At 35.5% G+C, this 21,165-nt stretch overlaps 7 protein-coding genes across 8 annotated transcripts; 2 read left to right on the plus strand and 5 right to left on the minus strand.

Moving 5' to 3' along the window:
* Nucleotides 1-80: 80 nt before the first annotated feature.
* LOC9300770 (4-hydroxy-3-methylbut-2-en-1-yl diphosphate synthase (ferredoxin), chloroplastic) lies at nucleotides 81-4,723 on the plus strand. Its single transcript, XM_002864648.2, has 20 exons — nucleotides 81-357; nucleotides 610-841; nucleotides 934-1,091; nucleotides 1,294-1,400; nucleotides 1,493-1,593; nucleotides 1,660-1,736; nucleotides 1,823-1,942; nucleotides 2,019-2,249; nucleotides 2,324-2,440; nucleotides 2,516-2,590; nucleotides 2,687-2,764; nucleotides 2,876-2,935; nucleotides 3,033-3,095; nucleotides 3,176-3,320; nucleotides 3,401-3,539; nucleotides 3,633-3,710; nucleotides 3,799-3,958; nucleotides 4,036-4,134; nucleotides 4,218-4,322; nucleotides 4,418-4,723. The coding sequence occupies exons 2-20, from the start codon at nucleotides 634-636 to the stop codon at nucleotides 4,520-4,522; spliced, it is 2,226 nt and encodes a 741-aa protein (XP_002864694.1). The 5' UTR covers nucleotides 81-357; nucleotides 610-633; the 3' UTR covers nucleotides 4,523-4,723.
* Nucleotides 4,724-5,160: 437 nt separating this feature from the next.
* Nucleotides 5,161-5,701, minus strand: LOC9300771 (putative defensin-like protein 274). The gene is made up of 2 exons (XM_002866339.2): nucleotides 5,568-5,701; nucleotides 5,161-5,456 (listed from the first exon to the last, which is right to left on the minus strand). The coding sequence occupies exons 1-2, from the start codon at nucleotides 5,644-5,646 to the stop codon at nucleotides 5,296-5,298; spliced, it is 240 nt and encodes a 79-aa protein (XP_002866385.1). The 5' UTR covers nucleotides 5,647-5,701; the 3' UTR covers nucleotides 5,161-5,295.
* A 1,359-nt stretch (nucleotides 5,702-7,060) lies between these two features.
* On the plus strand, nucleotides 7,061-9,749 carry LOC9302460 (glycerol-3-phosphate acyltransferase 3). Its single transcript, XM_002864649.2, has 12 exons — nucleotides 7,061-7,300; nucleotides 7,379-7,436; nucleotides 7,582-7,700; nucleotides 7,830-7,929; nucleotides 8,054-8,149; nucleotides 8,225-8,321; nucleotides 8,476-8,563; nucleotides 8,647-8,743; nucleotides 8,821-8,906; nucleotides 9,077-9,196; nucleotides 9,279-9,377; nucleotides 9,564-9,749. The coding sequence occupies exons 1-12, from the start codon at nucleotides 7,179-7,181 to the stop codon at nucleotides 9,610-9,612; spliced, it is 1,131 nt and encodes a 376-aa protein (XP_002864695.1). The 5' UTR covers nucleotides 7,061-7,178; the 3' UTR covers nucleotides 9,613-9,749.
* A 97-nt stretch (nucleotides 9,750-9,846) lies between these two features.
* Nucleotides 9,847-10,648, minus strand: LOC9300772. 2 transcript variants are annotated; one of them, XM_021029123.1, is made up of 2 exons: nucleotides 10,239-10,646; nucleotides 9,847-10,202 (listed from the first exon to the last, which is right to left on the minus strand). In XM_021029123.1, exons 1-2 carry the CDS (start codon nucleotides 10,368-10,370, stop codon nucleotides 9,945-9,947), a joined length of 390 nt encoding a protein of 129 aa, XP_020884782.1. In that variant the 5' UTR covers nucleotides 10,371-10,646; the 3' UTR covers nucleotides 9,847-9,944. The 2 variants fall into 2 exon arrangements, with proteins under 2 accessions (XP_020884782.1, XP_002866386.2); XM_002866340.2 differs by having other exon boundaries at nucleotides 9,847-10,648.
* Nucleotides 10,649-10,825: 177 nt separating this feature from the next.
* Nucleotides 10,826-13,923, minus strand: LOC9302461 (protein disulfide isomerase-like 1-4). The gene is made up of 12 exons (XM_002866341.2): nucleotides 13,260-13,923; nucleotides 13,023-13,152; nucleotides 12,769-12,934; nucleotides 12,561-12,679; nucleotides 12,388-12,468; nucleotides 12,164-12,250; nucleotides 11,969-12,043; nucleotides 11,807-11,875; nucleotides 11,644-11,724; nucleotides 11,421-11,555; nucleotides 11,261-11,317; nucleotides 10,826-11,170 (listed from the first exon to the last, which is right to left on the minus strand). Exons 1-12 carry the CDS (start codon nucleotides 13,844-13,846, stop codon nucleotides 10,964-10,966), a joined length of 1,794 nt encoding a protein of 597 aa, XP_002866387.1. The 5' UTR covers nucleotides 13,847-13,923; the 3' UTR covers nucleotides 10,826-10,963.
* Nucleotides 13,924-14,853: 930 nt separating this feature from the next.
* Nucleotides 14,854-15,368, minus strand: LOC9302462. Its single transcript, XM_002866342.2, has one exon. The coding sequence runs from the start codon at nucleotides 15,322-15,324 to the stop codon at nucleotides 14,884-14,886; it is 441 nt and encodes a 146-aa protein (XP_002866388.1). The 5' UTR covers nucleotides 15,325-15,368; the 3' UTR covers nucleotides 14,854-14,883.
* Nucleotides 15,369-16,406: 1,038 nt separating this feature from the next.
* On the minus strand, nucleotides 16,407-18,307 carry LOC9302463 (probable aquaporin PIP2-4). Its single transcript, XM_002866343.2, has 4 exons — nucleotides 17,726-18,307; nucleotides 17,188-17,338; nucleotides 16,811-17,096; nucleotides 16,407-16,668 (listed from the first exon to the last, which is right to left on the minus strand). The coding sequence occupies exons 1-4, from the start codon at nucleotides 18,030-18,032 to the stop codon at nucleotides 16,555-16,557; spliced, it is 858 nt and encodes a 285-aa protein (XP_002866389.1). The 5' UTR covers nucleotides 18,033-18,307; the 3' UTR covers nucleotides 16,407-16,554.
* Nucleotides 18,308-21,165: the final 2,858 nt, after the last annotated feature.

Consider the following 21,165-nt stretch of genomic DNA (forward strand, 5'->3'; position numbering starts at 1 on the left):
AAATCTCTCGAATTTGTTTTATAGAGTGTCAAAGTTGAAGAAAAGATAAGTAGAGGACCTCAAATATCATTTTTCACGTATCCGTGTTCTAATTTTATTCCAAATCTGCTAAAACATTTGGACTATAAAAATGTCATTGGTCTTGGCTGTTTCTATCTAACACAACACACTCTTATTATCCACAGTTTCTGTCACCACCAAGACCAAGCTTCTTCATATGCGAAAATCATCAATCCCTCTCAAACTCTTCTCACCACTAATTTCTTCCTCTCGAACATTCTCTTCTCTATTTTTTTTTTTTTGATTCCTTGGCTTCAACACTGGTTTCTCTATTGCGTGATCTTGGCTTGCCTTCAGGTAAAGGCTTTTCTCAAATTGGTTATTGGGTCTGGTTCGATTAGTTTCTGTGTTATTTCATCGGGGAAAGAAGATAATTTAGTTGGGTAATTCTGGGTTTTGTGGAATTTTTTGTTGATTTTTGCTTCAGAATCAGAATTTGAAGCTAAAAAGAGTTCTGCTTTATTATCCAATTGCCATGATCTTCACAGTAACCAAAATGGATTTAGGAAGATTATCAAAGTCAGCTAATTTTGTTATGTGACTATGCAGTTACTTTGATTCACTGAGAAAAAAATGGCGACTGGAGTATTGCCAGCTCCGGTTTCCGGGGTCAAGGTCCCGGATTCGAAACTCGGGTTTGGTAAAAGCATGAATCTTGCGAGGATTTGTGATGTTAGGAGTCTAAGATCTGCTAGAAGAAGAGTTTCGGTTATCCGGAATTCAAACCAAGGCTCTGATGTAGCCGAGCTTCAACCTGCATCAGAAGGAAGCCCTCTCTTAGGTAGACCGTAGATGCATGCAAATTTATCATCTTTTAGCTTTGTTCGAGTTTTCATTTCGGTGAAAAGATTGTTTGTTATACTGGCTTTGTAGTGCCAAGACAGAAATATTGTGAATCATTGCATAAGACGGTGAGAAGGAAGACTCGTACTGTTATGGTTGGAAATGTCGCCCTTGGAAGCGAACATCCGATAAGGATTCAAACTATGACTACTTCGGATACAAAAGATATTGCTGGAACTGTTGATGAGGTTTTTCCATCTGTCCTTTCAAATCTATTTGCAGTTTGAAAATGTTGCTTCGATTTCTTGATTTGTGGGCTAAATGCCTATGTATATGCCTTCCATATTTGGAAAATTTGGGTGTCCGATGTCTGAATGATGTTGCGTCGTAAGTTTATGACTGTTCCATTGATATTATAGAGACACATGTTGTTTGTTCTGTGATATATAGGTTATGAGGATAGCGGATAGAGGGGCTGATATTGTGAGGATAACTGTTCAAGGGAAGAAAGAGGCGGATGCGTGCTTCGAAATAAAAGATAAACTTGTTCAGCTTAAGTAAGTCGATGGCCACACTAGTTTTCTCTACGTTTGTTTGTGGGATTATAATGTAGTATGAAACTGAATTGGTTTTTGCTTGTTGGTTACAGTTACAATATACCGCTGGTTGCAGATATTCATTTTGCCCCTGCTGTAGCCTTACGAGTCGCTGAATGCTTTGACAAGATCCGTGTCAACCCTGGAAATTTTGGTATGATTTATTTTTGTCTTGCACTTGTTTCTTTAACTCGAGAATGAATGAATTTTTCCTTTGCAGCGGACAGGCGGGCCCAGTTTGAGACGATAGAATATACAGAAGATGAATATCAGAAAGAACTCCAGCATATCGAGCAGGTGGAAGGAAGCCTTTGCTTCACTTGTTTTGTGAAGCTAGTTAGTGATAATCATTCCTAACTAACGGTGCTACTCTTTTTCTTTAGGTCTTCACTCCTTTGGTTGAGAAATGCAAAAAGTACGGGAGAGCAATGCGTATAGGGACAAATCATGGAAGTCTTTCTGACCGTATCATGAGTTATTACGGGGATTCTCCGCGAGGAATGGTGAAATACCTTAAAGCTTTTGAAACAGTTTCTCTTCTTACACATGAGCTGTTTTCTGACCTGAGTTCTGTCACAGGTTGAATCTGCGTTTGAGTTTGCAAGAATATGTCGGAAATTAGACTATCACAACTTTGTTTTCTCAATGAAAGCGAGCAACCCAGTGATCATGGTCCAGGCGTACCGTTTACTTGTGGCTGAGATGTATGTTCATGGATGGGATTATCCTTTGCATTTGGGAGTTACTGAGGCAGGAGAAGGCGAAGATGGACGGATGAAATCTGCGATTGGAATTGGGACGCTTCTTCAGGTACTTCATTACATAGCAAAAGGTAAGATCTTTCCTTTACAGTCATGTGTGACAATGATTGTTTGTAATCGCAGGACGGGCTCGGTGACACAATAAGAGTATCACTGACGGAGCCACCAGAAGAGGAGATAGATCCCTGCAGGCGATTGGCCAACCTGGGGATAAAAGCTGCCGAACTTCAACAAGGCGTTGTATGAATAATTCTTAATCAGATGCTTCTCTAGTTTCCCCTTTATGGGACTAATGCAACCCTTTTTGTGTGTTAGGCACCGTTTGAAGAAAAGCATAGGCATTACTTTGATTTTCAGCGTCGGACGGGTGATCTACCTGTACAAAAAGAGGTAAGACTGTACATTTTGAAAGAAAAGTTTCATGTACTTCATGATGCCGTTTTCAAGTATTGAGAAAATATGAAGTGATTCGTCCTGAAACTATAGGGAGAAGAGGTTGATTACAGAAATGTCCTTCACCGTGATGGTTCTGTTCTGATGTCGATTTCTCTGGATCAACTAAAGGTGAGTCTTGATAAATACTCTTCAGTCTTCTCTTCTTCTTCTTCTATTTCTTTAACGCAAAATGTAAAGCGGATGATTGTTTTTCTGCTCACTACTTTGGTTTCTGTCTAGGCACCTGAACTCCTCTACAGATCGCTCGCTACAAAACTTGTCGTGGGTATGCCATTCAAGGTAAGATATGGTTCAATATATTTTCATGAGAGATGCAGTCTCACTGTAAGAATTTGATATTGGTTCCCAATTCTGACTTTCCGGAGTGCTTATATAGGATCTGGCAACTGTTGATTCAATCTTATTAAGAGAGCTACCGCCTGTAGATGATCATATGGCTGTAAGAATCACCCTTTCATCTCCATATCGTTTACCTTAAGATTTGACATGCTGAGTATAAACATTGAGTTCTGTTTACAGCGTTTGGCTCTAAAACGGTTGATTGATGTCAGTATGGGAGTTATAGCACCGTTATCGGAGCAACTAACAAAGCCATTACCCAATGCAATGGTTCTTGTCAACCTCAAGGAACTATCTGGTGGCGCTTACAAGCTTCTCCCTGAAGGTGACCCGATTCTTACCTGAAAGAAATCATAATAAAGAGAACAATTTTCTTTCGGTATTTCTTTACTTCGGTTATTTCAGGTACACGCTTGGTTGTCTCTCTACGAGGCGATGAGCCTTACGAGGAGCTTGAAATACTCAAAAACATGGATGCTACTATGATTCTCCATGATGTACCCTTCACTGAAGACAAAGTTAGCAGAGTACATGCAGCTCGGAGGTAATAATCGAAAATTCTCAATATCTAATTTTTTGCTGAGTTAAAAATTGTGGTTTTTAAGCGCTAAGTGATATTATTCTCCATGACTTGTAGGCTATTCGAGTTCCTATCCGAGAATTCAGTTAGCTTTCCTGTTATTCACCACATAAATTTCCCAACCGGAATCCACAGGTAGATAACGACTGTCGAGCTCTGTGAAGTGAATGGATAATCTAGTTTTGACCTTATGATGTTTCCTTTCTTCTTGCGCACAATGCAGAGACGAATTAGTGATTCATGCAGGGACTTATGCTGGAGCTCTTCTTGTGGATGGACTCGGCGATGGCGTAATGCTCGAAGCACCTGACCAAGATTTTGAGTTTCTTCGGAATACTTCCTTCAACTTATTACAAGGCTGCAGAATGCGCAACACTAAGACGGTAAATCACGAAGTATCAGTATTTTCTGCATTTTCTTTCTAAAAAAAGAGAAGTATTAACTTGCAAAATCATCGCAGGAATATGTATCGTGCCCGTCTTGTGGAAGAACGCTTTTCGACTTGCAAGAAATCAGCGCCGAGATTCGAGAAAAGACTTCACATTTACCTGGCGTTTCGGTTAAAACTCAAGACTTTTATACATGTTTTCAAGGGACGTTTTTCTTTCTTCTGTTTTTGATACGAATTGAATAATGGTGCAGATCGCAATCATGGGATGCATTGTGAATGGACCAGGAGAAATGGCAGATGCTGATTTCGGATATGTAGGTGGTTCTCCCGGAAAAATCGATCTTTATGTCGGAAAGGTAACATCTTTATTCTTGGGTTTCTTAGTAAATGCGTTTTTATATTCTCCGAGCTTTTGGGTGAAAAGAAGCGGATTTTGAAAATTTGTGGACAGACGGTGGTGAAGCGTGGGATAGCCATGACGGAGGCAACAGATGCTCTGATCGGTCTGATCAAAGAACATGGTCGTTGGGTCGACCCGCCCGTGGCTGATGAGTAGATTTCAAAACGGTGGAGATGGTTGGCCATTCTCTGAAATCTGAGAGAGAAGATATATATGTTTGTGTGTATATATCATCTATTTGTTGTGTACTGCATCATCATATTCAACAATGCCCAAATCTCTAAATTGATAACAGTACTCAGGCAAAATAAAAATCTATATATATAAAACTGGAACAAGAAATTGTAACATTAATTAATCAACTCATGAACTCCTTCTAAAATAAATACTATTACTACAAAATAAGTAAAACATCGTTGGGTGCACAAAAAAAAAAATGTAAAACATCGTTTGAATTAATGTTTATAGCTCTTTTTGGAAAAAAAATCGAACTTGAGGCTAGAAGAAAAAAGAGAAACCTAACAATCCATCGTGTTCGTTTTCTGTAAGCAAATTCTTCCTCTGTTTCTTGGTTTTGATTGTTTTGTAATGATCTTGTTTAGGTTTCATTCCGTGTTCCAGCCTCGTCTTCTAGGGTTTCGGTTTTTCTTCAGTTTGTTTAGCTACTGTTTTTTATTTTGTTCACTTGTTAGTTGTTGTTACTCTGCTCAGCGCGCGCTTCATTGAAAGTGAAAGTGATAAAATGTTTCATTTTTTTCTCTCGACTTTAATATGGCAAACAAGAAAACAAATCATAAGAAACACAAAATCACTTCTTTTATTTTCCTTCAAATAATTGGGACGTAACGTTTTTATTTAATTTTACATCATTTAGTTTAGAAATATACGACGATGGAGATTTGAAGAACAAAACAAAAGATATATATGATTTAATCAAATAAGCAGCAACAAACAGGACCGGTGGGTTTGTCGAAGAGGCAGTGACCGTCCATGGGTGTAGCGTCGGTGCTCCTGTGACAATGTTTGTCGCAGTCGCTGTCGTTGTTGCACGTTCCTCTTAAGCGGCATGGTCCGTCCATTACTTCTTTTTCTGTTTTTATGTAAATTTAACACACATGTATATATTATTAGGTAAAAAAAAAAGAACAAGTTTTGCTTTTAAAAATATTTGTTATTTTTAAGGGAAAAAACTTAGAAGTACCTGCGGATTGGGCAGTAATACTAATAACGAGAGAGAAGATGACGAGAAGAGCAACAAGTTGAAATCTTGATGAAGCCATTTTTCTCTTTTGTTATGCAAGATATTCAACTTTAAATTTGTGTTTGGAAAATTATTATCTAGTTTCGGGGTTTTATACGTTAATTTAGCTTTAAAGATAGTAATTTTGTTTTCTTTTTAATAGTATAGACCATTTTTAGTCAAGGTAATTTATGGTTAATATAGCAATAAAATAAAATAAATCTCCTCAAAATAGAATTAGCTATCGTTTCTTACTTCTAAATTTGGTGAGGATATGAAAGAATGGACGGTAGAGGAGTGACTTTGGAAAATTTTAAGAACCTCTACGCGTTGACTTACAATTCAATGCAAACACATCCAGTGCAATGTCTATAATATGAAAGTATCTTAGCTTTAATTAAAAATATTAAACATTGATACTCCCTCCGTTGTTCTTTTATAAGTGATGTTTTAAACATCTAAATTTGTTCTTATATAGATGATGTTTTCAATTTTTAATGTAAAATTAATTACGTTTTTATCATGGTTTTGACGATTTATATTCTGTAGATTGTTTTTTTATTGGTTGATTAGATAATAAATGATATTTTAGTTTAGAAATAAACAAAAATTAAATGATTTCTTAATCTATGTGCATTCTCCTAAAACATCACTTATAAAAGAACGGAGGGAGTATTATTTACCAAATTTTAAGAATATTTCTTACTAATTGTATAAATTTTTAGACCAGAATTTATACATTTATGTATTGGAAGATCATATCGATGTTTTCTATCTATACGAAAACATGCATATCTATTTGCGACACATCATCCAACATAACATGTCCAAGATCATAAGTCTCAAATAAATAGCATGCACACGTTATTAAACCAACAACAAAGAAAACAAAAATCTTATTAATTTCCTTGTAGAGTCACCGTCAAAACTAAATCTTATTAGTATTAGAAAAATCTTATATTGAATGTAAAAAAATGGTATGTGGTAGAGTAATACATAAATGATCCAAGCATTTTTATTCTTTTGCAATTGATTTTGAGTAAAAAAATCTATAAATTTTAATTTGGTATCACCATAATAGAATCCGTGCAATTTTGCCTGAAATAAATGAATTAAAAAAAATTACTCCTTCTGTTTCATTATATAGGATGTTTTGGATTTTTATTAAGTTTCATTATATAAGATGTTTTACAAGTTTCAATGCAAATTTTAAATGTATTTAATATTTTTTATTATATAGATTATGCAGTCTTTTTTGTAATTGGTTAATTTTTTAAAAATTAAATATTAAATGATAACTTTAAAAAGAAAATTAAATTTCTTAAAAAATGTGGTTTTAGCTAAAACATCGTAAAGAAAGTTTTACACATTGAAAGAAAAAAAAAGAAAACTATAATATATTCCGTAGTTGCCATGATTGATTAAATTGGGCCTATTAAACTAATGGGCCTGTTATATTGATAATCAAGGTCAAGCCTCGTGAGTGGTTAAAGAAAGATCTCTTCATCAGAGAATTGAAGATTGGGGAACACAAAACCAATCACCGGCGATCGGAAACCGGCGGCGTAAGCTATGAGCAGTAAGGCAGGGAAGCTGGTGACTTCAAGATCCGAGCTTGATCTCGATCACCCTAACATCGAAGATTACCTTCCTTCTGGTTCTTCCATCAACGAGCCTCGCGGCAAGCTCAGCCTGTCAGAAATTTCCGTTGAAATTTGAATTCGATTTGATCAGCTGATTAAGTAAGTATTCACCGTTCTTTATTATTGCAGGCGTGATTTGCTAGACATCTCCCCAACGCTCACTGAAGCTGCTGGTGCCATTGTTGATGTAAGCTATTTCAGACTAAAACCCAAATCTGTCTCACGATTACTCTGTCAAAGACTTCAAATTTATGACATAAAGGATTGATTTTTGAATATAAGATGTTTGATTAAAAAAAAAAAAATCATTTTGTTGGGTATGATTGTTGCAGGACTCGTTCACAAGATGTTTCAAATCGAATCCTCCAGAACCTTGGAACTGGAACATTTACTTATTCCCACTATGGTGCTTTGGTGTTGTTGTTAGATACTGTATTCTCTTTCCCTTGAGGTTGGTTCCTCTTATTTATTCAATTCTATATGGCTCTTCTCCTATCCAGAGTATGGGGTTCTTGTTTATAGCTCAAAGTTAAGATTTGCATGTTCGAACTGAGCGGTTCATTTTTTTAAAAACTTGCAGGTGCTTCACTTTAGCTTTTGGGTGGATTATTTTCCTTTCATTGTTTATCCCCGTAAATGCGCTGCTGAAAGGTCAAGATAGGTTGAGGAAAAAGATAGAGGTTGGTTGGATTCTCTGTTTCTCTCGTTTGTCTTCTATGCTTTGTTGATATTTTTCTCTCTTCTGGAGCTCAACTACTGATATCTTTATGTTGAAATTTGTACTGTTTTTTGCTGTATTACCAGAGGGTCTTGGTGGAAATGATATGCAGCTTTTTTGTCGCCTCATGGACCGGAGTTGTCAAATATCACGGGCCACGGCCTAGCATCCGTCCTAAGCAGGTCATGCTTCATTTTAAAAAACTTTACTTCGTATCTCCATGACACATATGCTTACTTTATGAGTGGGTTTTACAGGTCTATGTTGCCAACCATACTTCAATGATTGATTTCATCGTCTTGGAGCAGATGACAGCATTTGCTGTTATAATGCAGAAGCATCCTGGCTGGGTTGGTAAGTCTCAGGCTGTTAGAGAGCGAAAAGTGTGCTTATGACCTTTATCATTGCTCAGTTTTTAATAGGCTTGTGACTGATTTAGTGATTGGTTTGCCCTTTGTGCATTATTTTGTGAAAGCCATGATTGACTTTTGTTGCTTTATATATGAAGGGCTTCTGCAAAGCACAATATTAGAGAGTGTGGGATGTATCTGGTTTAATCGTTCAGAGGCAAAGGATCGTGAAATTGTAGCAAAAAAGTATGCATGATTCTTATCCTCTTTTAAGTGTCATTACGTCATCTACTCATACTAATCATGGAAACATGAATTACGTGATTCAGGTTAAGGGACCATGTCCAAGGAGCTGACAATAATCCTCTTCTCATATTTCCCGAGGGGACATGTGTAAATAATAATTACACAGTGATGTTTAAGAAGGTATTTGAACCTAACTTTGATGTGATTTGCATTCCTAATATATTATAGTTTCTGATTTGCTTCATGACAATGTTCAGGGTGCTTTTGAATTGGACTGCACCGTTTGTCCAATTGCAATTAAATACAACAAGATTTTTGTTGACGCCTTCTGGAATAGCAGAAAGTAAGGGTATTTTCTTTAAGACTTTCATATTAGCCGGGACAGATACTTTTGAAAAGGATTAAGAAGCATTTCTAACTTATGATACGACTATTGTTTTACTTATATTGAGTAGTTGCGATTTGGAGCCTTTCTTTGTCTTGGTAACAAAATATCTTGCATGCTCTTTGCAGACAATCATTTACTATGCACTTGTTGCAACTCATGACATCATGGGCTGTTGTGTGTGAAGTGTGGTACTTGGAACCCCAAACTATAAGGCCTGGTGAAACAGGGATTGAGTTTGCAGAGAGGTAAAAAACATTCTTCTCTTGGACCTTCATCAGAGAAGTCATACACTAAGAAGTTTGCATCCACTTTACTTACTTGTGACAGGGTCAGAGACATGATATCTCTTCGGGCGGGTCTCAAAAAGGTCCCTTGGGATGGATACTTGAAGTATTCGAGACCAAGCTCCAAGCATAGTGAACGCAAGTATGTACAATGCGTTTTTCTTTCTAGAAATTCTACTGTCATTATTCTTTCTAGCTGAATCTCTGAAGAATTTTCAGTAGCATGGTTATCTAGCAGCTGATTAGATCAGAGTCATACTTGGAACTTGCAGAAATTGTTCTGATCCTTGCCTGTTGATGCTGATTTTTCTTTGATTGAATTCCACAGGCAACAGAGTTTCGCAGAGTCGATACTGGCTAGATTGGAAGAGAAGTGAATGTAAAGATTGAAGTTATATTTATGTCATGTGGTGTTTTCATTTTTACATTAGAGATACTCATGCTTCATGTTCACCATGTTTCTCAATACAATACATTGTTGTGAATTTATCAATAAACATAACTCACTTTTGCATCTTGTTCTTACACTACATCACAAATTTGCATACTCTGGAAACTAGAGTCAAATTTTTATGTCTCATTTCCTTTTTTTTGGTAGAAATTTCTAATTTTTAAGATATTGTAAGAACGAACAAAGTCACAAACACATATTTACCAAACTTTTTTTTGAAAAATAAATATCAGAGATCAATGACGATTTCAATAATCATCAGAAGAATTCAGTGGAGGCGTATCCATACCGCGATCTACGAATGTTCTCTCGCCGTTTCTTCAACAGATAACCGCTGAATCCAACCATACTCGCAGCTGAAATCGCTCCAACCACGATTCCGGTCTTCTTTCCTCCGCCGCCATTTTCACCGCCTCCCGTTCTGGTACTATCAAGGTAGTTGAGATCACTGGAATCTGTAAATTGAGACGAAGAGGGATAATCGTTATCATCAGACATCGTCGGAGATGGAGACATTTCGGAGTCAGATGGTGAAGAAAGAGATGGAGGCATTTCGGTTTCTGATTGCGGCAGAGACGACGATGGCTCAGGCTCAATCGCCGGTGAAACTTCTTCAGTTGAAATCTCACCGGTCACAACTAAAAGAGCCACAATGATGAAACCGAACTTCATCATCATCATCATCTCGAAAATTCAAACCTCTCTCTGTTTCTTCTCTCTTTGGATGGTTGATGACACTGAAGCAGAGAGATGTAGAATTTATAGTGTACGTATGACGAATGAGAATTCGCCACGTCAGAAGTGTATTAGAAGCTAGCCAAGTATCAGATCATGGAGTCAATTTATTGATTTTCCCACTTAAAGTTGGTATGAGTAACACTGAGAATTGCTTTGGCACCTAAATTCATGCCTAACGGTCAATGCTTTGGGATCTGGAAATTAATTTTTTGGTCTATAAAAGGAGCAAATGAGAAGGATGGAATATAAAAGAGCCAATTGTCAGAATCGTAAGGCAAGCAACCATTTTATAATACTGACGCTTACCAAAGAAAATTTATTTGTAATTGTGTTACTTGTTATAGTGTGTGACACTACACTTCTATTAGTTTGGCTTTCTACATTTAGAAAAGTTGAGACCAAATCAAAAGAAATTGTCTTTCTCATAACTAAAATTACTTTTATCTCCATCTTTCTCTAGTTCAAACTCATAATGACACAACTCTGATCATACATATAACTTAAGGAGACGTGTAAAATACCCTTTTCTTAACTTTTGATCACAATTCGTCCTTCGAGTCACTTTGGCTACTCTTTGTCGTGCTATCGGGTGATTCTTTGGTCTCGGTAGTTTCTACTTTTGGTGTGGACTCGGCAGTTTTAGGAGATTCGGTTGATGCAGGTTTCTCCAGTTTGAATGGGATTGTGGCGTGTTTCCTTAAAAACTTGTAAAATGCAACCACAGTGCGGTCTGTATCTACAGTTATCTGCTCAACACAACAAAAGAAGACAAATTTTTCGGTTTTTGTAGAATCTACAAAGACAAAACCATTTCAGCCAGAAGAAGCACAACTTACCGGCTCTGAAGTCTTGTTGCCCGCAGGGAAGAAGAGAATGGTAGGGAACCCCTCAGCCTGCAAAATATTTTACACCATAACCAGAAAAAATCAACTCTTGAGGTTTTTAACATAAAAAGGTTCTCGGTGTCTAGAGATGTATATTTGATAAGTTTCTTACCTTTGCCTTGGGATGTTCGTTGGTTGTTCCATCCATCTTGGCTATGACGAGAGAATCAATACTTCGTAAATGCTTGGCAAGTTTGTTATACATTGGCTCAAGGGCTTGGCAATGGCCACACCATGGTGCATAGACCTGAGTTTTGTTTTAAGAACCAAGTATTGATGAAATGAGAAAATGTGAATCCATATCATTTTATTAACGAATTTTAATACAATATTACCTCGAGAAGCACATCTTTAGAATCGTCCAGAACAATTTCATCAAAGTTATCTCCAACCACTATTTTCACATCTCCATCGTTCTGTAGCCACCAAAATTAAGTCTCGGTGTTATACGAACCAACAAAACAGTTGGAAACTGATGATAAAAAGAAACAGCTTTACCTTTTCAGGAATGGGGTCTGACTTATAGAAAGGCTTTAACTTGTCGTTCAGGAAATCCTCCCCAAATGTCTGCAGGAGATTAGAGGTATAAGTTTAACATACAATCTTTACATTTTACAGTGAAGTAAAAATTTATGAATGAAAGAAAATTCAAAGAGATACCTTAATTTTATCTGACTTGATCTCGCCATCGAAAAAGTATTTTTTAGGGTCTTCATTCCCTGTGTAAGCAATAAGCTATACACAGACCAACATTTGAGATGTAATCAGTATATGCTTATTGAAAAGATCTAGGACTCAGATTCTAATAAATGTGCCACTTTTAAACCCATAACAAAATAAATACAATCGACTTACTTTAGGACCATTTCCAGACACACCAAAGTATTCAGCGACTGGCTTCCCATAATCCTCATTATCCAGATCCACAGATACAAAGATGAGCTGTAGCAAGAAACAAAGGCTTCTTAGAAGTAACTTTTTCATTGTGCCCCCAAAGATCCTCTTTCATGGATTTGTCTTGATGCAAAACAAGAATATCAAATACATCGGTTTACAGTAGACTAGACCTATCTTCTTACCTTTCCTTTGAATGATTTCGCTGCTTCTTGAAATTCCGGAAGAACCTTTTCAGAGTCATTTTGGGTTGCAAACAACAACAACTGCAAAGAGAACATATACTTTCATGTTAGTACACGGACTAAAACCATCTTCGAATTCAAATTGAAAAATCTTATTAAAATCATTGACAAACCTGTTTCTTGATTGCACTCTCAAAAATTTCCGGTGCAGTCTCTCTGGTGAAAACAGAGACCAAAGCAAGCTTGTTGGCAGATACAAAACTAACTAAAGCAGACTTAACAAATTCCCCATCTGCAGATTAATAACACAAACATAAAAAGCATAAGCCCAAGAACAAGATCACTAAATCAATGCATAACAAAGATTTACAGAGAACCAACCATAATGGCTAATCTTCTCCTCTTCCCTCTTAACTAGGACAAGAGCAGGCCTTTTAGACTCCGGATCAATGTGAAACATCTTGGCAACATCAGGATTCACTGTTTGATAGAAGTTCACATCGTCCTCAACTTTGGAAGTAGCAGCAAGTTGATCGTGCTCAACGCCCTGTGAATTTCGCCAAAAAATGTAATAAATTATGTTACTTTGAGAACGACTCATAGACTATATACTAAAGTGGATAGATAAAACATACCACCAAGGAGTTCAAGTATCCCAAAACGACTTTGTTCCCAGAAGTCAACACTTTCTCAGCATCATCTAATGTAGTTAGATTATACACACCAGGACCAATCTTCTTCTTCACCCATGTCACGATTGTTTCCCTAAAACACAAAACCAATAAAATTATTCAGCAATACTAAACTCCATATCAGATCCGACGATGCCTCAGCAAGATTGAACATAGTACCAAAAATCCAATTTCACTTACTTAGTCCTTCCTCCAGTGTAAGGCTTGTGTTCACCATCAACGAAGAAAAGAATCGTCGGGAATCCCTGAACACTATACTCCTGAGCTAGCTCATTCTCCTCCGTCGCATCGATTTTAGCCAAAACAACACCATCGTCCTTAAGCTCCGTCGCAGCTGCAGCATACTCAGGAACAAGAGACTGACAATGACCACACCACGGCGCATAAAACTCAACCAAAACGTATTGATTATTCTCAATCACATCAGTGAAGTTACGCTCCTTGATAACGACAACGTCTTTCTCATCAATTTCCGGCGTCGGGAGCGGATCGGAATCTGGATTACCTAGATCGGAGAAATCTCCATCTTCATCGTCATCGTCGTTGTACATATCGGGATCTTCGTCTTCACCTCCTTCGAATTCGTCAAGTCCAGTTGAGGAGGAGAGTGAGTCAGCGCCGGGAACGTCGTCTTCTTTGAGATCTTCGAGGAAGCTGAGATCCTCATCGTCGACGTCGTCGGAGGAAGAGGTTGCAAAAGAAGGAGAAACGGCGGAGAAGATGAGAAGTGCGGTGAGTGAGAAGAGGAGCAAAACGCGGAACGCCATTTTAGTGTGAATCGCAAAACTCTGAGATCTAACAACTACACGTACACAAGCTTGTTTCTTTTCTAGTACATGTTCGTTGTTACTAGGCCTGGGCATTCGGATTTCAAATCGGATTCGGATCGGATATATTCGGATTCGGATAATTCGGGTATGAGAATTTATTATCCGTTCGGATTTTATGAATTTTCGGTTCGGTTTCTGTTCGGATATATTCGGATTCGAATAATTTGGGTAGGAGAATTTATTATCCGTTCGGATTTTATGAGTCATCGGTTCGGTTTCGGTTCGGATAGGTGTCGGATTCGGATCGGTTTTTGGGAAAAAAAACTTAAAAATAGTTCAATGTTAATAAAAATTGGTTTAATCTCACTAAAATTTAATTAAATTTTGCAAAAATATGTATAATTTTAACAAATATAACTAAAATTTTTCCGAAGTCTAGGATATTTAGGATATTTTTGTTATTTGCTATAAAATTACAACTAAATAGAACTAATATTTTTGGATATATAATTTTTATTTCCGGTTTTCGGATATCCTTTCGGTTTTCGGTTCGGATCGGATACGGTTCGGGTAATTCGGATAGGAGAATTCATTATCCGTTCGGATTTTGTGACTATTCGGTTCGGGTTCGGTTCCGGATTTTTCGGATCGGTTTTCGGATTTCGGGTTTTATGCCCAGGCCTAGTTGTTACCAAAACAAACGTCGTCGTTTTTGGATTACTCTATGAAATTAAATTAAATTAGGGAATGTAATTATGTCATTGACTAAAAGTCTAAAACTGCTAGTGGTCAAATATTTGGGTAGGCAAGAAAAAAAAATGATTATAATTAATTGTAATTAAATCATTTTAATATAAAGTTATTGTTCTAACTTGAACCAGTTAAGCTTGAAGTCAAACCAAAACTTTGTCAAACCAATTGTAACCAAACTGAATCATAAATAGTTTTATTTTGGTTCCACTTTTATATAAATAAAAATTGACAAAATCTTGAAAAGAAAAAAAAAAAAAAGAAGAAGTATATTTTTGGTTAATTCAAGCATCAGAGTGAGTGACAATAGTGCGAATCATATTAGCACGTTGTTTCTTGATCACAAAGTAGATTCCTAATGAGAGAAATGCGACGAAAGAAAGGCCTAATACTACTCCAATGGTTTCTCCTCGTCCTTCTTCTTCTCTGCGACTACTCTCACTTGTTGTGTGTTCGTCTGATGAAACTTTACTTCCTTGTGAATCTGGTTCTACAATAGATGTCTTTGAAGGTGAAGGTGATGGCGAAGAAGGTGAGTTTTTTGGTGGATTATTGTGATCAGAGAGTGATGATTTTGGGTGAAAGAAATCGTAAGCTTCTGGAGAGAAAGCAGACGGATTTGTATAAGCTGGACCGTGAACAGGTCTGCTTCCAGCAATGGAGACGCAAAGAAGCATAGATAAGCAAGAGAAAAAGAAGAACAAAGAATGAGTTAGGTATGTCATGTTGTTGTTGTTTTTTCGTTCCCTAACAAGTTTTTTTATTTTGCTTAGTGTAAGTGTGTGTGTTTTTGGGTTTTATATAGGATATTGGTTATAGAGGAGATAGTTGTTGCTTGAAGTTCAAATTTGTATGATTGCATATATCAAGAAAAAGAACAAAAGTGTGTTGTTTTTGAATGAGTGAAGAGAACTAGAAGTCATGCATTTTTTGTTGTTTTCAATCTTGTATATATAATTGCCCTGTCTAGTATAGGAGTATTATGTAAATAATGATTAGTTAAAGTCCTAACTGTAATTTCCTAATCTTAGCTTAACCCTAGTCCTTCTCTAGAGTCTGTATAAATATGTGTAAACAACATTCTCTCATTAATAAGATTAATACAAACCTTATATGGTATCAGAGCAAACGCTCCTCTAAACCTAAAACCTTCAAATTTTCTTTCCAGCCGTCCTCTTCCAACACGCACGATGTCACCATCTCTGATACCATGATAATGTGATGAGAGTCAATATACAATTCTTCCAATCTCTATCTCTCATCACATTATCATCTAGAACAATTGTTGATGAATACTTAATCCTTAACAGAAAAAAAAACTGTTGTAATTTATTAGTTTTAGCCTCTCTTTTTTTTTAAACAAATCTTATGATCCTTTGTAATTACTCGTTTATATTTGATATATGTATTAATGTATGTGATGTGGAAGTGTGGAACTAATCATTTTAAAATAAGGGTCATATGATTTGTTCCTCTACTTTCATATATTTAGGGTAAGATTGGTGGCAAAGAATGCATGAAGAGTTTGTTAGCTTGAAGGAACCGCAATGGAAATATAAAACAAGGATAAGGAAATTTTATTTATCGGGTCCACAATTTGGGTTATATTGGAATCCCTAATTAATTAACATAAACCTAAAAAAAGGTGTTCGAAGGAAATACAAAGTTGAGATTTAAAACATACATGACATATGTTGATTCCCGAGAGAAATAGAATCAAAATACAAAATTAACGTTAACTCTACGAAAAGATAAAGCAAACTTGAGATTTTATCTTAACGCAACATTAATTAAAACCACATTTACAATTACACGAATGGGAAAATATTCCATGAAGTGAAGAAAAAAGAACAGAAACATGTAAAGAAGATACATGTAACTTCCGCTTAATACATTGGTAAGCATCATTTGATTAAAGATTAATAACTTGTGGTTTAATTTAAAATAAATATAAATTAAGCAAAGCTCCTAAAGGAGCCAAGAGCTTTAATCGCAGCCGCTCTTAAAATAAACTGATGGTAAAACGCTGCCGCTGCTGCTCCGATCATCGGTCCAACCCAAAATATCCACTGTTTCAATTATAAAAACAAATGAGTTTATAATTAAACACCATATCAATTCATATAAATTTTGAAAATATGTTTATATAGAATTTTTTGACATACTTAACGAACTTGGTTTAAAAAAAAAGGAAAAAACAAATTGACGTACTTGGTCGTCCCAGGCCTTTTCGTTGTTGTAAATAACGGCAGCTCCAAAGCTACGAGCCGGGTTGATACCGGTTCCGGTGATTGGAATGGTGGCTAAATGAACCATGAAGACGGCAAATCCAATGGGAAGTGGCGCCAACACTGGCACGTGAGAGTCACGAGCACTTCGCTTGGGATCGGTGGCCGAGAAGACGGTGTAAACAAGGACAAAAGTTCCGATGATCTCGGCACCAAGTCCGGTACCTTTGTTGTAGCCGTCGGCGAGCTCGTTGGCTCCACCTCCATATCTAAATATCATTACCAATATTTGTAATTAGTAAAACAGTGTAATATGATCAATTAAACCAAACAAACTAGAAGTTTGAGACATGATGAAACCTGGTGTAGTAAGAACTTTGGAATGCTTTGACGAGACCACAACCGCAGATGGCACCAAGGCACTGAGCCACAATGTATAACACTGTCCGCACCAATGACACTTTACGAGCCAGGAATAGTCCCACCGTCACAGCCGGATTTATATGACCACCTTCATAAACATAAACAAATTAATTAATCAAACAAATTGTAAGGATGTATTTAATTAGATAAACCGAACCAAACTAATTCAAACTGAACCGTAAAGAAACAATAATAGTATTTTGAGCCTGATGATGATTATAAAATATGAATCCTACCTAAATCGAAAAAAAAGATTTAGAACAAACAAAAAAAATCAAACCAAGAGATGACTTTTTTTTTTAATAGAAAACATAAAGATGAATATATTTGATTAAAATCTGAAATTTAAAAAACCAAACAAAACCAAACTGAACCGAAAACCCGGTATCAAATACGTAAATTTTTATTTTTATGTTTTGGAGAAAATCTATGTACCGTGACTCGTACGTTTGTAATTGTATCTAAACATACTTACCGGAGATACCGGCGGTACAGTAAACGAGAACAAAGATCATTCCACCGAACGCCCACGCAATTCCCAATATTCCTACGCCGCCGCAATCTACTCCTCCGGCGGTTGCATCGGTTTGAGCTTTGTAGCCGATTACGGTTAGGACTGAGACGTAGAGGAACAGAAGTGTCGCCACGAACTCAGCTATGACCGCTCTATAGAGCGACCACTTCCGAATTTCCTCCATGTCCAACAATGGTGCGGGAGGCGGATCCCTGTAGTCTCTCGCCGCCGGTGCTCCACCCTCTTGAACATCATCATCTTTTGCCATGGCCAAAGATGAGAGAGATGAGCTTTAATATTTGTTCAGATTTGTAGCTTTTTGGTTTGTTTGTGTGTGTATATATATAGATATACATAGAGTCATAGAGACTGAGCAAAGGTTTGGTATAAGTACATTATAAGAAAATTTAATATATGGTTAAAAAAAAAAATTAATATATGGTTGATAATTATGTGGACAGTTAATTGATTTTTTTTTTTTTTTGGAAATAATTATGAAGGAATCTGATCTAATTTGTACCTCATATGAGCTGGTGCTTGGTGTTCTAAAAATCTCCGCCTACCCCGATTACTCTCCGCTTAATCTCTAGGCCCACTCTATCCGCCTCGATTAATGACTAATCCCTTAAAAATCAGTTACCCGATTACTCTCCGTCTAATGCGATTACTTCCCGCCTAATCCGATTACTTCCCGCCTAATCCGATTGTTCCCCTCCTAAGCTTACATATTCCGATTATTTTTAGATTGCAAGTATAAGAAAAACTTTTTATTTTTGTTATTCAATCTTTTGAATTGGGAGTTTGTGATGTTTTACAATAACTTATGTTCAAATTTTAATAAAATCAATAAATTTTTAATAAGAATCATAAAAATTTGTCTAAAAAAATATATTTTAATAGATTTACTGCAATTTTGAAAACAATATTAGATTAATATGTTTTTAAAATATTAAAATAACCCTAAAACTAGTCCCCGATTAATTCCCGATTTTAATCCGATTTTCTGATTAATCGCTAGGCCTATACCGAGCGCCCGACTAGCACCTAGCGATTTTTTAAACAAGGGTGGGTATTATCTGTTATGAGAGACAATCTCAATTTTGCTATTATGTTGATTTGCATATACTGGTTTAATTTCTTAGAGTTTTGTTGTTGGTTAGCAATATTCGTGTACTTTTACCACAAAATGGATTTGTTGGGTTTAATATTCAGTCCGCTAGAATGTAGGGATGAGTCATTTTATGCATGAAAATTTGAATATATAAATAGTAAATTAAGTATATATATATATATATATATATATATATATATATATATATATATATATATATTCTTTTGATAAAATAAAAGATTAAGTAGATTCAAGTAATTTATGACTTAATTACTGCGATATACACTCGTTTTAAACGGGGAGGATTATTTTATTGGTAATCTCACAAGTCACAACATCAAATGTGTATAACTAGTATATACGTGGTATGACAAAACCATTCACCTCTAACCAATTAGTATTCTTTTTTGTCAGATAATAATATAGACTCACAAAAATGCCCCTTTTTCAATACCTCTTTTCAAAAATGCCCCATCTGAATGTCCATTTTTAAAAATACCCCTTTTATGTACAAAATGACTAAATTACCCTTCTTTTAATAAAAGATATCATAAATATATAAGGAAATATAACAAAATTAGGTCCACAAAATACAAAATATTTTTTGGCGGGAAAAGTGATCCCCCAATTTTTCCCGCCAAAACACTTGTAAAAATTTGTAAAACCTTTAAAATACCTTGTAAAATTTTCCGCCAAAAAATTTTTTTTGCGGGAAAAATTTTCCCGCCAAAAAATTTTTTTTGTTAAATTTTTGGCGGGAATTTTTTGGCGTTAAATTTTTGGCGGGAAAAATTTACAAGGTATAAAATATTTTGTATTTTGTGGACCTAATTTTGTTTCAAATAAGGGTAAAATGGTCATTAAAAATTAAAAGAGGGCAAACTTAAAAATGGACTCTCAAAATGGGCATTTTTGAAAAGGGGTATTGAAAAAGGGGCATTTTTAACAATTTCTTTTTACCCGATTTTCAATTAAAAACAGAAATATGACGATCATCCTTCAACGTACTTTTTTTTTTTTTTTTTTGGTAAACAGAAATTAGAATTTTTGAAGGCTCGGATATATGAAAGAATGAACATAACTATAGTCCTTCAACGTACTTTAGTAAATTACGAGTATAATTTTCGCAAAGCAACAAATCTTTAAAGCCAATCCTTTGTCTACACCATGTTATGTCAAGTAAGAATAAGATGCTTCTTCAATTCAACATTTTGTATATTATGCGTACATTTTCCGAATAACATGACCGAGGATCAGAGCTATCTTAAATTGTATGATTAGAGGACGATAAACTTGTTTTAATCCGTCCAACCAACCCCTTGATTTAGACATTCTTGTGTTTGTAATAATTGGGTTTGGTCGACCCTTGATTTAATTTTATTCGATTGTTGTTGCAACATCAAATTTCATTTCCTTATTTATTCATTATTTTCAATTTTCTGATCTATTCAATGTTTTTTGTTATAACGAGTCCAACATGTTAGATTAAATGAGGATTATCTAGAAACTAAATGAATATACGGTCTAATTAACAAGTTGGTACTTTATATTCTGGCTGAAGCAGTCCATGACTTTTCAAATTATAATATGAAATCGCCTATATATATTGTATAGTTGCATCATAAGAAAGTTTTTAATAGAAACAAAAAAGTTTTGTATCTATCAGTTATGTAACCCAACTAAGATGATTTAGATATAAATGATATATGGATAACAAACTCAAACATAGATAAGGAAATATTTTCGTCTAATAACGTTTTTATTACATGCATGTAAATTATTCCGGGACACAATTTCAAGTTATATTAATGATATATACTAGAAATTAACCCGCGGTATACCGCGGGCCTATAATTTTACTAAATAATAAAATTAATTTTTCTTTTTCAGGTTGAGAGCCCGCGGTATACCGCTGGAAATATTAATTTTACATGTTGTGACATTGATTTTAATATTGTATATTTTTAGTAGAGAAAATTGTGTAGTGTATGAAAAAATGATAAATTGTTTACAATAAAAATCTGTCATATTAATTATGATTTAGCGGTAAAATGGAATTTTGAAATCTTGGTAATGAATGTTTTAGGGGTAAGGAAAATACTATGTTTTTAGGAAAACATATACTTAGACACGCCGCACGCGTTTGTATTTAACAGATATCAAAACAAAAAAAAAGAATTAAAATCGTAAAAACATTACATCATTAAATAGAAAATAGAGAATACGCAATGAAATAAAATTAGATTGCTCAAAACTGAAGCATAGATGCTGAGATATCAAAACAAAAAAA

Source organism: Arabidopsis lyrata, assembly GCF_000004255.2.
Source record: "Arabidopsis lyrata subsp. lyrata unplaced genomic scaffold ARALYscaffold_8, whole genome shotgun sequence".
NCBI lineage: Eukaryota > Viridiplantae > Streptophyta > Magnoliopsida > Brassicales > Brassicaceae > Arabidopsis > Arabidopsis lyrata.